General features: G+C 45.3%; 1 protein-coding gene across 5 annotated transcripts in view; it reads left to right on the top strand.

The window, feature by feature from the left end:
* Positions 1-16,280, top strand: part of EPHA5 (EPH receptor A5) — a 438,408-nt gene that overhangs the window by 410,505 nt on the left and 11,623 nt on the right. For all 5 annotated transcript variants that reach the window (XM_063919908.1, XM_063919911.1, XM_063919909.1 and 2 more), the window contains one exon: positions 3,585-3,734. In XM_063919908.1, coding sequence (XP_063775978.1) covers positions 3,585-3,734 — 150 coding nt within the window. The remainder of the gene's footprint in view (positions 1-3,584; positions 3,735-16,280) is intronic.

Below are 16,280 nucleotides of genomic sequence, written 5' to 3'. Positions count from 1 at the left end.
AAAATGACACTGTGGCAGACACAGTCATTGTGTTTGCTCAACTTTGCCTGCTATGTTATCCTGACAGCTTGGATCTTTTGCCGCAAATTGGAGAGGGCCACTGTTGGTGCCATTAGGCCATACAGTTTAATTTTTGTTATCTGCTTAGTTGAGGCAGGATTTGCTGGTTTGGTCACTTTTTCTATGGGAGTTTAACAGTGTGCTCTTGTCGCTTTCCCTGGCAGTTTGTAGCTCCAAGCTGCAATAGTTTATGGAAGTGGAAAGACCCTCAGGTTTTGGCATCTACCTGTATGGATCTTGGTGTACCACTCCTTGGCTCACAGATTGCTCCCTATTGTTGTATTGTACTTGAAATACTGTATGAGGTTATCATTTGCATGACCGGAGCATAATATTGCATTGCGATAATCGTGACGTGATGCATTCCACTAACGGACAGCAGGATTCTTCTGGCAGGTCATCAAGCAGGAATAAAGGGCTTAGCCAGGCAATTGCTTGCCTCAAGCACTTTGCGGGTATAAGAGAATGTATGGCAGGAATGGGAAGAATTTTCCAGAAGGTAGGGTATGCGGGTAGGAGCAGGCATCACACAATGCTATCTTACATTTGGTGATTGTACGTTGAAGGCAGGTTCAGTAGTTGCACAATCTTTGGCTGGAATCTAATTTTTTTCCTAGGATGAAAGATTTGCCTGATTTAACGAACACATTTGTTATTTTGTGGGCTATGATGGGCTACACTAGGAATACCCTTTCCTACCTGACCGGAGGCATGCCATTGATATTAATTTTACCCCTCATCTCTTGGTTGTGGTCACAGTATGAGGCAAGTTTGTTTAGATAAGGGCTTTCTACAGTGCCTTCAGATTCTTGTCTCAAAGATGATGGTGTCAACGCTGGTTTGCGACAATATTCTTATTGGTGAGACGTAGTGCAGTGTAAGATTTGGCACTCAAATGGGTCACGGGAGATGGATTTCTTTACCTACTTCGGCTGATGCTAAGATGTCTGGTTGCTTTGGGTCGGGCTTATGCGGCTTCTCAGCCAGTGGGGACTGGTTCATGGCTCCAGTATATCGATGAGTTGTCTATGTTAAAGTATCAATTTTTGTGGATTTTGAAGCACTGTGTCTTCTGCATTGGCCTCTCACTTTGGTATGCGCTCGTTCCATATTGGCAGATGCGGACAGTTTTCCTTTCTCAGAAATGAAGGCTTTAGGCAGTTGGAGGTGTTACTGTTATAAACATTACATCCGCCCCCTGCATTAGTTTCTCATTGCTGCATGTTTTTTTATGTTCTTGTTGTCGCGGCATAGGCTTGCTTGCCATTGCGTTTTTCTAGTTTATCTACCTGTATTGTTTATTGTCATGCTGTTATGTTTGTCTATCCCTCTCCCCCTGTTTACTTTCCTACTTGGAGCTCCTTTTCTAACTGATTTCAGTGGAGGGGAGTGTTGGGATATTTTTAATTTTTCCCTGACTAGACGGACACAATTGACTACAAACTGTAGTCTCTCGATAGGGTTTTTTGTTTTCTCTCACTGAGTTACCTGTGTGTTCCTTTGTTTTTTCCACCATGCCCCCCCCCCCCCACCTCCACCTCATGTTTGTTTTTTCCCTTTTGTGTTTTTCCGTTGCACTTTCCTCATTTCTACTTCCCACAGGAGGTCTTTTTGGTCCTCAATTAATGTGTTTTTTATGCTTCTTCTTCTGTTTTTGTTTAGGTGTTACTTCCAATTGGTTTGATGACCATTCCTATGTTTCTTGGCAGCTAGGACTGAGGCAGTTAAGTGTGCTGGTTTGTTTCCATGTGCCGGTAGAATGAGCTGGCTTGAATGGCGAGGTATGCTTTGGGATGCTTTTTTGAGTTGCATACCAGCTGAGATGGTGAAGCATGGTGTACCCAAGGTTTTGGTTGTTCATTTAGGTGGGGGCGATCCTGGGAAAGAATCTGTTTTGGATTTGCATCTTGCTATTGTGAGGGATTTCAGATGTCTGTGCGGGACGTGATGGTGGTGTCGTCTGCTTTGGCGGCGCAATGTCCATAATTGTGCTGCTATAGATGAAAGTGAATATGGCCCTTTCCATATATCATTATTGGGTTACTGGCATGCATTTTAGTGAGGATGTTTTTTTTTTTTTTTTTTTAGGTGATTTGTTTCGGATTCTTGATGGTTTGAGTTAGTGGGTGTATGGTTGCGGTGCGGAGGTTAGAGGTGTAGCCAGAACCTCGCATTGGCAGGAAAGCAAGGTTAAACAGCTGACAGTGTGCAAGTTTAAGGTTCTGTGCATGTGTTAAGTAGCTCCATACGTGCTTCCTGAGTCGCAGTCTGCGGCCATTTTGGGACGGTTTGGTGCGGTGCCGGCCTCCGTTCCGGAAAACAGGGCCATGTTTCCCCCATTTTCTGTTAGTGCAATGGTCAGAGTCCAGCCTTCGTTACTTAGATGATCCGATGCTGCGTCTGTGGGCACTGCACTCTGATCTTTTCTCTCAGACTCCTCCTGCTGCATTAGCATTTTTTCACATTGTTGCTGCTTTCAAAGATGCAGCAGCTATGTGACCTGCATGTCTGAGGTCAGACCCTGAGTATTTATTTTTATAGTAAGTTAATGTTATGGTATTAATTTATGTCATTATGCGACTGACATGAGGGATGCCCCTATCAGATAGTAGTCGGTTTAGTTTAGAAGGAACAAAGCAGAGAAAAAACTGCAGTGTATTGTACAGTAGTCAGTGTAAAGTACACTGTAATAATAACACCAGTTCACCATGCTAGATGTATGACTTAATGTGGCAAATAAACTAAACACAAAGTAGTGCATATATAAAGCGCAATAAGTAGATAAAACATATTTTGTTTGCATTACTGGGCATTTCTCTCTGCTGCATAATACTTCACAGAGCAATTGAGTTCTGAGGACAACGTTTTACAGAACTTCCAACTGCTTTCTATTCCAGTACAAACAGTAAACCCTATGATAATAATATGAGCTGTGGTGTTCTAGCAATTCCCATTTGTGGTCACAGTTCTCACTGTATGGTTTTATTGCTTTCCGTGTAAGAAAGGAAATGCCACATCTGTACGAGAGGCCCTGTGTATTTTATTATTAAGTTTAAATCTGAGAGTATGTTCAACACATTGTATATTTGTAACCAGTACCAGAACCGCACAGTTCAGATTTGATTTCCACATCTAGGATGTGTACTGCACTTGACATTCAGCACCATAGCTTCCTCTCTTTTTGTACTCTTGTACTGTTTATTGCTTTCATCCTGGACTGTAATAACTGTTCAAGAAGGAAGATTACAGCACTACTCTTGAATTATCTGTAAATGGAGTTCAATTCATTATTTTGAAATACATCATGTGACTCATGACTTTTATTTTTCTCCGGAGACAAAATCATTACCAGTTTTTCGAAGTGAACATTTTATTTTCTGTATTACACTGTCTGAGCTTCAGTGATGTGTGTGTTCATGGTTGTGAGGCTTGTTTCTTTTTTATTTACTTCATCTCATTTATCACTTCCAGAACTGAAAAGGGCATTCACATTAGCACTTAACTACATGATCTAATGTTCACAGGGAGGAAAAATACCAATCCGATGGACTGCCCCTGAAGCCATTGCTTTCCGCAAGTTCACCTCTGCAAGTGATGTCTGGAGCTATGGAATTGTAATGTGGGAAGTCATGTCATACGGAGAGAGACCCTACTGGGAGATGACAAACCAGGATGTAAGTACTTCCTTAAAGAAAGTCTTTACCACTGGTGTATTTCTAATGGGTACAGTGTGTGCGGTCCAGGGGGGCCCACACCGCACACCCTGCACTCATTATTTTTAATACTCACCCTCCGAAGTCCCGCGGCGCAGTAGCATCACTGCAGGAATAACTGGGAAAATGTTGCGGCACCATTTGCTCAGTGTTTCATGCATGAGCAGTAGAAATATCACTGGGAAAATGGCCGCCATGCCATTTTTCTGGAGATCTACGCATGCACTGTAGACTCTGGGACAGCTCTAGGGTCCCCTAGGGACCCTAGTGCCCAGAGCTAAGTGCTGCGGGCAAGAGAGGAGGGGACCCAGACGGAGCCTGCACATGGGCCTCCTCCTCTCTAGAAACGGCCCTCGTCTGTACATATTCACTTTTTGGGTTTTGTGGAATTTGGATACTCCCCATACATGTAATGTGACATCATCTATTTTTAGCGAGATGCCTTGAAAGAACGAAAGCTTAGCATCGCCCATGCTTGCACCTAAAGTACATAAACTATATGCAAGTTTTGTAGTTGATGATGATGATTGATTCACCTTTGCATCCTATACATCTGATCATTAGATTTAGAGTTACTTGTATCTGTAGATGTGTGCAACTCAAAATATATTTGGGAAAACTCGTGTGCTGACTCATCTTGCCTATGTGTAAGTATAACATCTTTTATATTTAACTCAAACTAAGGCCCACAGTATTTAGTATTAATGAAATGTGCAAGAAAGAGAACAATGCTTCATAAAACATATAAATATATGGCCATGTGCCTAGTTGCCTGGACAGTAAAATTCTAGAACATCCGTGGATAGACCATCTCATATTGCTGTATTCTTACAGGTTATAACACAGAACATAAGTCAGAACACTTTATTATATGTCGAGTGATCTCAGAATAAAAAGTCATACTGTAATTAAAATTGCTAAACATATTCGTGAGAGTCATTATGTAGAAATGGAAACTGATCACCTAATCATACACTGAAACTGATTGCAAGCACATTTCTGAATCAACTGAGAAAACAGTTTATGCACAGCAGAATCCCCAGGAACCACAGAGATAATGCTTTATTTTTTCCTGTCAATCTCCATGGAGTGGAGTAAAATAGCTATTCATGATGTTTGGCAACTGTACAGTATAAGATTTTGCTGCTGTATTGATTGCTACAAGCATTGCTATGTTCCATACACTTTAGAAATAGTACCATTCTTTCTAAACTCCTCTGTGATGGATATTCTGCTTACAATGAGTACAGACTTTTGAAACCAGTACTTAATGTTACATCTGATAAAGGGGCCTAATCAGGGTTGGACTGGCCCACATGAGTACAGGGGAAACCACAAGTGGGCCCCACTGCCTGGGGCCCCACCACCCCATCTAGGGATCAGGTTCTAGACTGAGCACTTGAGTTATACACTATACATAGGTTACCTTATACTGCTTAGGACTATGGTGTGTTCACTACAGTACATTGCTGTTATTAATCTGGTACATTATCATGTATTCACTAGCAGTATTTACTATATATATATATATATATTTATCAAGGGGCACAGACCATACATTAATGGATTGCCAAGCCTCTAAGCATGGGCCCCTATGACTGCATTTCCCCGGTGGGCCCTTCATGCCCCAGTCCGACACTGGGCCTATTTATTAATTAATATTATGTTTTGGGGGGTATGTATCTACAGTGGGCTGCAGCAGATATCTCTGATTCTTGATCGCAAAAGCAGGTTTCTATGGTGGGTGCTTTATTGCTGTATGCAAAGCATTCTGGTGCTTGGCCCCAGAAGCTAATGTCATCTTTAGTTGGCGTTAGCCAGTGCATCCTATGGACTACTTTATGCAACATGTACCAGGATTATCCCTTATCAGCAATGGCCGCCCACACAAGCGTGGTTATTAGATCGTGCATGCACAGTAGTGTGGCCGGGTCCTGAAGAAATGATCACATGAGCAATCACTTCACTTGTAACACCTTGCAGAAACAGGCTCCTTTCATGTCCGTGCACCTGTTTGTGTTTAATAGTACATCTGTGCCACTGATAGATCCGATGGGGAAGATCAGGGCTCCTGCACCTCCACACTGAGAGCTCAGCCCTGGGAAGGAGAGGAGGCATTGGGAAGGAGAGGGAGGCCACCCAAAGTGGTAATCTGGATAAGGGGTGTGTTACAGGTGTGATCAGTCACTGATCTGAGTGATCCATAATTTATTATTGCTGCAATAAGTAGCAATAAGAAAGGATAATGATCGGGTCTAACACAGTATAGAAGGCCAGATACAATATTTAACATTGTTTATATTACAATATTTTACTTTTAACATTTGCTGTCTAAAAAGACGTATTAACAAAGATACTGTTGAGATTTTTAATTATGCTCATAATTTATATAGTGACTGTCTTCACCCGCTGAATAAAGCACAATGGTCACATAAACTCTACTTACACAATTGCAAATTTAAAACTAGATTAAATGACTTTGCTGCAGCTTTTCACATGTAACACCTTTCTTAGAAACAACTAATTTTACCTTGAAACCTTAACCAAAGTGTTTGCAGTCACCTACATTGGTTTGTCTAGTAGGGTAGGGCACTCAGAATTTATATACCATTATTTTCTCTTATCATATACAGTATGTGTATATGCAATTTGAGAAATAATTCAATCTCCCAGCCTCCCACTTCAGTTGGAAGTGGACGGTACTTGGAAACTGACTAACTCTACCTGGAGAGCCCATTCAAATTTGGACCATCGGGGTGAGTTTATTAGTTTAGCTTCTAATATAATTCAGGTATAAGCCCACATATAATGGATAACTATTCTAATACTTTAAATTGAGTCTCAAGTAGAAGTCTTTCAATACATTGATCTTATGACCTTGTACATTTTAATATTTCATACCTTTTGACATTAGGGACAGAAAAGATCATTTTATTTAAATAATACATATTATTGTACCTGAAATAATAAAGAGTAACTGGATAATGTGTTTGCTTTTGGTGTAATTTGGCTTTTAGTGTTCCACACAAAAATGACCAATGTAACATTTTTTCCGCACCTCAGAATTTCCCCCTGTGGCACCTAAATCCCACCGCACGTACACCACACCATCCTCCCAGCTCTATTTACGCTATACATTCCACCGGATGCTGAGTTTACAAATGGAGACCATGGAAAGCAAATCAACAACGGAACTCACAGATTGTATTGCCAAAATGTTGCCCTCTGTGAAAAGGCCGGAAATGTGTGTGAAGTTACTCTACTCTGACATCTTATGTCGTACAATACTCACATCAAATTAGATTTAATGTATAGTGAAAATATTGTTGGTTTTCTTGTTGATTAAGGGCTTGTCTCGGGTCGCATCACCGCATTTTTTGAGACGAGCCCGCTGGGTGCACACGCAGGTCCCATCCTGCGTGAGCAGTTAATACGATTGGGTCGCATTAACTGCAGATGCATCTGCTTGTTTGACAGGCAGAAGCATTTGTGGGGTGGTGACGGAGTGTTTTAGGGGTGTTGCTGGGGAACTGGGGGCGTGTCTATGTTGCAGCAGCTGCGATCGAAAAAAATGGTGACAGGACTCCTGCCATCGCAGCCAGGCTGCGTTGGCAGGAGGCATCCATAGTTTCTGCAACCACGCTCTAATTGCAGTGCGATCGCAATTAGAACGTGATCGCAGTTGGTGGGCGGCGGGTAGCATGCTGGGCAGCATTGCACTGTGATGGGTGGCCCCCAGCATGCGATTGCAAGAGTAGCAAATTCTGCTAAAAAGCAGAATCTGTTACTCTTACTGGATAAGGTCCTAAGTTGTTCCCTCTATTTACTAAGTATCATCCTCTGTAAGCACATCAGTGTGATTTTTCCAAGACACTTCTATAGTTATATTACTGTGCTTATGTAGAGCTAGATGAACTGACTGGGATGTTTGGGAAATTCATGCTACATAGGACAAGTGTAATACATACATTGTGGTCCATCTACTGTACTGTACTACCATGAATGCACGTATCCCATTCCCAAGCTAGCAGCTTGACCGTCTATAGTTGCAGAAGCCTGAAATCTCTTCCTCAGTGCTGAGTGCCATACTCTGGGGGGTATGATGGAGTTACTATGTGGTGTCCAAATGGTTTGCTAAAAAATAGTTGTTATATAAAAGGTGTATAAAAACATTTTAGTAACCTCTGATTAACTGCCAGATATCACTGGAGAAGCAAACAACTCTATAAATAGTGTGGGATGTGCAGAGCAGGTTGATAGCAGTTTATTTGCTGTGTACAGCCATGGAATACTGTTTGTATGTGGAACTTGGATGGACTAACCAAAATATAAATGGGGTTGTAGACCAAGCCTTTTGTTATCATGGGCTTGTTCTAAAATGTGAGAAATGTAACCTCTGTTTTGCTAAGCTGTGTAGTGTTCTCCCCAAGCTTGCATGGGATTCTCCTGTGTGTTTCACTTTCCGGACAGATTCTAAAAAAAAAAAAAAAAAAACTGTACTGGTAAGCTAATGTTAGCATGTTTGTATATGTGTACAGAAATGTAGACATTCTCTGAGCAACTAGAGGGGGGCTAAGGGTGCATGCGCCCCCTGGGTGCAGGATTCGAGGGGGTGCCAAGGAGTTACAGGGGAACAGGGTTTTTGTTTTTTTAACCAGCAGTGCTGTGCTGCTCCCGTAAGACAGTAGACAGCTCCCGGGGCAGTGTCTCTGACCCACCTGTCTGCCCACAGCTGGCTCTGACGCTGTGCGGGTGAGCTTAAGTACCTGGGATCTCTCCTATGCCAGCTAGTGTCTTAAACTCTCTTCTTTGCCGTGCAGTGCTGCGACTAGCGTGCAGTGCACCGTGCAAGCTATAGAGGTGAGCTGTTGGTGCTGTGTTTTTAAACAGGCTATGATCCCGGCTGCCTGCCCAGCACCAACCTATAACAAGCTGCTGCCTACACACCAATGAGAGGACACGTTGTAGTGTAGTAAAGTAGTTCAGCATGTAGGGGATGTAGTATAGTGTTGTTGTGCAGTGGATATGGGGATGTAGTGCAGTGATATAGTGCAATGTATGGGGACACACAGTGGGCATGTAGTGGAACATGCTGCTGGGGGGGGGGCATGTGACGCTTAGGGCATTTTGGGTGCATAGGGGAATATTGTCCAATAGTATCCTCTTTTTGTTCTACATTTTCGATAATATCATTATTTTAGTCCAACAAGCTTTGTTTGTTTCCAGTTTTTTTGGGGTTTTTTTTTTGGGGGGGGGGGGGGGGGGAAACGGTGGCAAATTACCGACTGGTAATGAAAATCCTAGTTTCGGCCCTGGTGCCCTTTAGGAACCCGTTCTCAATATGTAGTACTTGCTCAAGGCTTTCTTAAATAGAAGTTAAGGTTAAAGACCACAGATTATTACATTGATCAAATGGATGTGATCTATTGATATATTGATCAGTTGCAATATTTCTATTCTAATGTGTTCTAGCACAACTACTGGGATAAGGCTATCTCTTAAAATATGATTAGAGATACTGTATATACTGTATATATCAGGTTAAAAAAATGTGTTGTATTTAAGAACAAGTCATATCCCTTTCAGCATTTGCTAAAGAGGTTATAATATCTGTTCTGTACAGTATTTAGCAAATAGCGGTAAACTTACCACTACTTTTGACTCTAATGCTATAGATTGCATTAGCCGCACAGTCCCCATTGCCGGCAATAGGGACCCAGCATAGTCTTTCTGAAGTGCAATACCTATGTGCAAATGGCCGTTGAACATAAGTCAGTAGCCCACTGCCGGCAGGATGCTGGCGACAAAGGGGACACTACAGGTCTTCGCCAGACAGACAGGTTATCTTAAGTAACGATGGCATTGTAATTAGTATGAAAATGCACCTAAATGAAAATAGGATTTTAATTACCTACCGATCAATCCTTTTCTCGTAGTCCATTAGGGATATTGGGGTAATCTAGTACGATGGGGTATAGACAGGGTCCAAAGGAGCCAGTGCACTTTAAATTTCTTCAACTGGGTGTGCTGGCTCCTCCCCTCTATGCCCCCTCCCACAGGCAGTTATAGGTAAAAACGTGCCCGAAGGAGAAAGGACATATATGAGAGAAGGAATACGATAACAAAGAGTGGTGAGATTTGCATACCACTAACATAGAACAACCATCAACGGCTGGTAACAACAACAGCAACAGCTGAACAGGTAACCACACAACAGAGAACCTGCAGAAAAGTCAACGCACTGAGGCGGCGCCCAATATCCCTTATGGACTACGAGAAAAGGATTTACCAGTAGGTAATTAAAATCCTATTTTCTCTAGCATCCATAAGGGATATTGGGGGAATATAGTACAATGGGGATGTCCCAAAACTTCCAGAACGGGTGGGAACATGTGGAGACTGCTGCAGCACCGCCTGTCCAAACTGGGTATTCTCTTTGGCCTGGGTATCAAACATGTAGAACTTCACAAAAGTGGTCTTCCCCAACCTGGTAGCTGCTCTGCATAGTTTCAAGGCCAGGAGTCCACGGGCAGCCACCCAAGAATAGCCCACTGATCTCATAGAGTGGACCTTCAGAGACTTAGGAACAGGTACGTCTGCCAACACATAGGCCTGATGAATAGAAAGCCTAATCCAATGAGCAATGGACTGCTGTGAAGCAAGACAACCCTTTTTATGTACATCATAGAGCACAAAGAATCCATCATTCTGATCCGTGCCATTCTCTTGACATAGCTCTTCAAGGCTAGCACAGCATCCAATGCTTCCGGAGGAGCAGAAGTGCAAAAACTAGACGGAATCACAAGAGGCAGATTCAAGTGAAATGCAGAGACAACCTTCAGCAGGAACTGCTGCCTGGTCCGGAGCTCTGCTCTATCCTCAGAAAAGACCAAGTAAGGACTTTTACACGACAAGGCCCCCAATTCTGAGATGCGTCGAGCAGAAGCCAGGGCCAGTAACATCACCGTCTTCCAAGTGAGGTACTTGTCTTCTACCGTCATCAGAGGTTCAAACAAGGAGGACTGTAGAAAATCCAACACTAGATCCAAATCCCAGGGTGCCATAGGCGGCACAAAAGGAGGTTGGATGTGGAGTACCCCTTGCAAGAAGGTCTGAACTTCTGGCAACACTGCCAATTTCTTCTGGAAGAAAATGGAGAGGGCTAAAATCTGGACCTTAATGTAACCCAGACGTAAGCCCTTATCCACACCAGCCTGCAGGAAACGTAAGAAACGTCCCAAGTGAAACTCAGCAGGTGGATGTGTGCGTTCCTTGCACCAAGAGACATATCTCCTCCAGATATGATGATGGTGTTTTTACGTCACAGGTTTTCTGAATCATGGCAGCAATAACCTTCTTGGAAAGGCCTTTGTGAGCTAGGATGTTCCGCTCAACCTCCATGCCATCAAACGAAGTCGCCGTACGTCCAGGTAGATGAACGGTCCTTGTTGAAGAAGATCGCTTCTTAGTGGTAGAGGCCAAGGGTCTTCGACGGACATGTCCAGAAGATCCGCGTACCACGCCCTCCTAGGCCAATCCGGGGCAATCAGAATTGCCTGGACTCTTTGATTCCTGATTCGCTTTAGCACCCTTGGGAGCAATGGAATCGGAGAAAACAGGTAGACCAGCCGGTAAGGCCAAGGCGACGCCGGTGCATCCACTGCCCTCGCCTGAGGGTCCCTGGTCCGAGAGCAGTACCAGGGAAGTTTCTTGCTGAGATGAAAAGCCATCATGTCTATTTGTGGGCAACCCCACCTGTCGATGATCTGCTGAAACACCAGATGGTGGAGCCCCCACTCCCCCGGGTGGAGATCGTGACTACTCAGGAAGTCCGCCTTCCAGTTGTCTACACCCGGAATGAAGATTGCGGACATTGTTCTTGCCTTTCTTTCTGCCCAGAGGAGTATCTTTAATGCAGGCTCTGCTTTCTGTCCCTCCTTGTCGATTGATGTACGCCACTGCCATCATGCTGTGGCCTTAGTGGAAGCAAAACCGGTGGGCTGTTCCTGAGAGCTATTCTTACCTCTGGTGCCTCTAGCTGCATTGGAGGCACCTCTGGCCTTAGATCGAAATCTGTGAGACCGAAAGGACTGGACAGACGGCCTCGGATAGGAGTGTCTCACCGGCGGGGTCCCAGAGGGAAGAAACGTGGATTTCCCAGCCATAACTTTGGAAATCCAGGTATCCAATTCAACCCCAAAGAGTAATTCCCCAGAAAAGGGGAGGGATTCCACACTGTTTGAATTCTGCATCCTCAACTCACTGACGCAACCACATTGCCCTGCGCGCCGACACTGCTATGGCAGAAGTCCGAGCATTAATGTTCCCCATCTCCTTGAGTGAATCACAAAGGACACGTGTAGTGTCCTGAATGTGTTTTAGGAGGGTTACCATAGTAACTAAGGGCATATCCCCTGAGATGCCCCCCTGAATTTGAGTGGCCCAAAAATGAATGGCGTGGGTCATCCAGCAACCCGCAATGACCGTCCTTTGGGATATACCGGCTGCTGTGTATATAGACTTTAGGGTAGTCTCTGTCTTTATATCCCCAGGATCCTTCATGGTAAAGGAGCCCGAGGCAGGCAGCACCGCCTTTTTAGACAGGCGAGAGACTGATACATCCACCCCAGGTGGTTCCTCCCAAAATTTTCGACCTCCAGGAGCAAATGGAAAAGTGTGTAAAAACTTTTGGAATTTTCTCCTTCGTCCTAGAGGATGCTGGGTACTCCAAAAGGACCATGGGGTATAGACGGGATCCGCAGGAGACATGGGCACTTTAAGACTTTAAATGGGTGTGAACTGGCTCCTCCCTCTATGCCCCTCCTCCAGACCTCAGTTAGATTCTGTGCCCAGAGAGACTGGACACACACTAGGGGAGCTCTACAGAGTTTCTTTAGAAAAGACTTTCTGTTAGGTTTATTATTTTCAGGGAGCACTGCTGGCAACAGGCTCCCTGCTACATGGGACTGAGGGGAGAGAAGCAGACCTACTTCTGTGAGTTAAAGGCTCTGCTTCTTAGGCTACTGGACACCATAAGCTCCAGTGGGTCTGATCACTTGGTATAGCCTAGCTGCTCGTTCCCGGAGCCGCGCCGCCGCCCCCCTCACAGAGCTAGAAGAGAGAAGCCGGGTGAGTAACTGAAGCAAAGAAGACTTCAGTGAAGGCGGCAGAAGACATCAGTCACGGAGGTACCGCGCAGCGGACGCGCTGCGCGCCATTGCTCCCACACACCAACAGCACTACTTGGGTGCAGGGTGCAGGGGGGGGGGGCGCCCTGGGCAGCAATAAGCCTGGCAAAAGTACATACAGTGCATAGGCACTGTATACTACCCCTGCCAGTATAAAAAAATAGCAGGACATAAGCGCGCCATTACGGGGGCGGGGCTTGGTCCTCCCAGCTCTAATCAGCACCATTTTATCTCCACAGTGAAGCTGCATGAGACGCTGGCCCTGACCTCCTGCACGTCTGTGACAAGTAACAGGGTGCTAAACGGGGGGGGGGGGGGGGGGCACAGCAAAATTGGTGTTGATTATTATCATTAAAAGCACTGTCAGGTCGGGGGCATTATATATATATACATGTATGTGCTTTCAGACTGGGATAGGCACTGGGTGTGAGCTGGCAAACTCCCTCTGTGTTTCTCTAATAGGCCTTATTGTGGATCTGTCCCCTATAGCCCAGTGTGATAGTGGTGTCGGTACGAGTGTGTCGACATGTCTGAGGCTGAAGGCTCTTCCCAGGAGGAGGCTGGAGTAGAGACAGAACAGTGTGAGGGAGTTAATCTGTCGGCACCGCCGACTGCTGATTGGGTAAATATGTTGTGTGCCTTGAATGCAAATGTGGCTTCATTAAATGAGAGATTGGATAAATCTGAGGCTCAAAACCAAACATGTAGACAATCCATGGAAGATGCTTTATCCCAAACGCAGGCTCCCTCAGGGTCACAGAAACAGCCGTTTACCCAAATAGCAGACACTGATACCGACACAGATTCAGATTCCAGTGTCGACTATGGTGATGCCAGGTTGAATCCTAAACTGGCTAAGAGCATTCAGTACATGATTGTGGCAATAAAAGAAGTGTTGCATATCTCAGAAGACCATGCTGTTCCTGAGACAAGGGTCTGTATGTTTAAGGGAAAGAAAGCTCCTGTAACGTTTCCTCCCTCTCATGAACTGAACATTCTTTTTGAAAAGGCTTGGAAAGTTCCTGACAAAAAGTTGCTGATTCCCAAGAAAATTATTATGGCATACCCGTTTCCCTCTGAGGATAGGAAAAGGTGGGAGTCGACCCCAAAAGTGGACAAGGCTCTAGCACGGCTGTCCAAAAAGGTGGCGCTTCCGTCCCCTGACACGGCGGCCCTAAAAGATCCTGCAGATCGTAAGCAGGAAACTACTTTGAAATCTATTTATGTCACTACGGCTACACTGCTCAGACCTGCAGTGGCATCAGCATGGGTGAGTAGTGCAATTGAGAAGTGGGCAGATAACTTATCATCTGACTTGGACACCCAGGATAGGGATAGCGTTCTTTTGACCCTGGGTCATATCAGGGATGCTGCAGTTTATCTAAGGGAGGCTGCGAGAGATATTGGCCTCTTGGGATCAAGGGCCAATGCCATGGCAATCTCGGCTAGGAGAGCATTATGGACTCATCAGTGGAATGGGGATGCTGACTCTAAGAGGGCTATGGAGGCTCTGCCGTATAAAGGTGGTGTTTTGTTTGGTGAGGGCCTCGCGGACCTGGTATCTACAGCTACCGCGGGTAAGTCGTCTTTTCTACATTTTGTCCCTCCACAGCAAAAGAAAATGCCTCAGTATCAGATGCAGTCCTTTCGATCTAATAAATTCAAAAAATGACGAGGGTCCTCCTTCCTTGCTGCTAGAGGTAAGGGAAGAGGAAAAAGATCACCGGCTGTGGCAAGCTCCCAGGAGAAGAAGTCCACCCAGGCTTCTGCCAAGTCCACCGCATGACGCTGGGGCTCCATTGCGGGAGTCCACACCAGTGGGGGCACGTCTTCAAGTCGGGTCTGGGCTCACTCAGGCCTGGATCCTTGGGTGCTGGAAATTGTGGCCCAAGGATACAAACTGGAGTTTCAAGACGTGCCCACCCACAGATTTTTCAAATCGGCCTTGCCAGCTTCTCTTCTGGAAAGGGAAGTGGGGTGCGCTGCAATACAAAAGCTGTGTCAACAACAAGTCATTGTCGCGGTACCCCCATCACATCGGGGAGAGGGGTTTTATTCAAGCCTGTTCGTGGTCCCGAAGCCGGATGGCTCGGTCAGACCGATTCTGAATTTAAAATCCCTCAATCTATATTTGAAAAGATTCAAATTCAAGATGGAATCTCTCCAAGCAGTGATTTCCAGTTTTGAAGGGGGGATTTTATGGTGTCAGTCGACATAAAGGATGCTTACCTACATGTCCCCATATATCCTCCACATCAGGCTTACCTGAGGTTTGCGGTTCAGGATTGTCATTACCAATTTCAGACGTTGCCGTTTGGTCTTTCCACGGCCTCGAGGATTTTCACCAAGGTAATGGCGGAAATGATGGTGCTCCTGCGCAAGCAGGGTGTCACAATTATCCCGTACTTAGACAATCTCCTGATAAAGGCGAGATCAAAGAAGCAGTTATTAAAAAACGTTGCGCTCTCCCTGACAGTTCTTCAACAACATGGTTGGCTCCTAAATTTGCCAAAGTCACAGTTGATTCCGGCATGGTGCTGGACACGAAACTGCAGAGAATATTTCTCCCGATGGATAAAGCTCTGGAAATACATAACATGGTCAAGGGGATTCTGAAACCGGCAAGAGTGTCGATTCATCAATGCACTCGGTTGCTGGGGAAGATGGTGGTGGCCTACGAGGCCATCCTGTTTGGCAGGTTCCATGACAGGGTTTTTCAGTGGGACCTGTTGGACAAGTGGTCCGGGTCTCACCTACACATGCACCGGAAGATAAGCCTGTCTCCCAGGGTCAGGATTTCTCTCCTGGGGTGGCTCCAAAGTTCTCACCTTCTAGAGGGACGCAGGTTCGGGATCCAGGATTGGATCCTGGTGACCACGGATGCAAGTCTCCGAGGCTGGGGAGCAGTCACACAGGGGGGAAATTTCCAGGGAAAATGGTCAAGCCAAGAAACTTGTCTACACATAAACATTCTGGAATTAAGGGCCAATTACAACAGCCTTGTACAAGCGGAACATCTGCTTTGCGGCTTACCCATCCCGATTCAGTCGGACAACATAACAGCGGTGGCGCACATAAACCGCCAAGGCGGAACAAGGAGCAGAGCGGCGATGGCGGAGGCCACAAGGATTCTTCGCTGGGCGGAAAAACATGCAAGCGCTCTGTCAGCGGTCTTCATTCCAGGCGTGGACAACTGGGAAGCAGACTTCCTCAGCAGACACGATCTCCATCCAAGAGAGTGGGGTCTTCATCAAGAGGTCTTTGCAGAAGTGACGAGTCGTTGGGGACTTCCTCAAATAGACATGATCGCGTCTCGCCT

This window comes from Pseudophryne corroboree, chromosome 1 (assembly GCF_028390025.1).
Source record: "Pseudophryne corroboree isolate aPseCor3 chromosome 1, aPseCor3.hap2, whole genome shotgun sequence".
NCBI classification, from domain to species: Eukaryota; Metazoa; Chordata; class Amphibia; order Anura; family Myobatrachidae; genus Pseudophryne; species Pseudophryne corroboree.
The sequence above is the reverse complement of the archived record's forward strand: the minus strand, read 5'-3'. Positions and strand labels throughout refer to the sequence as shown.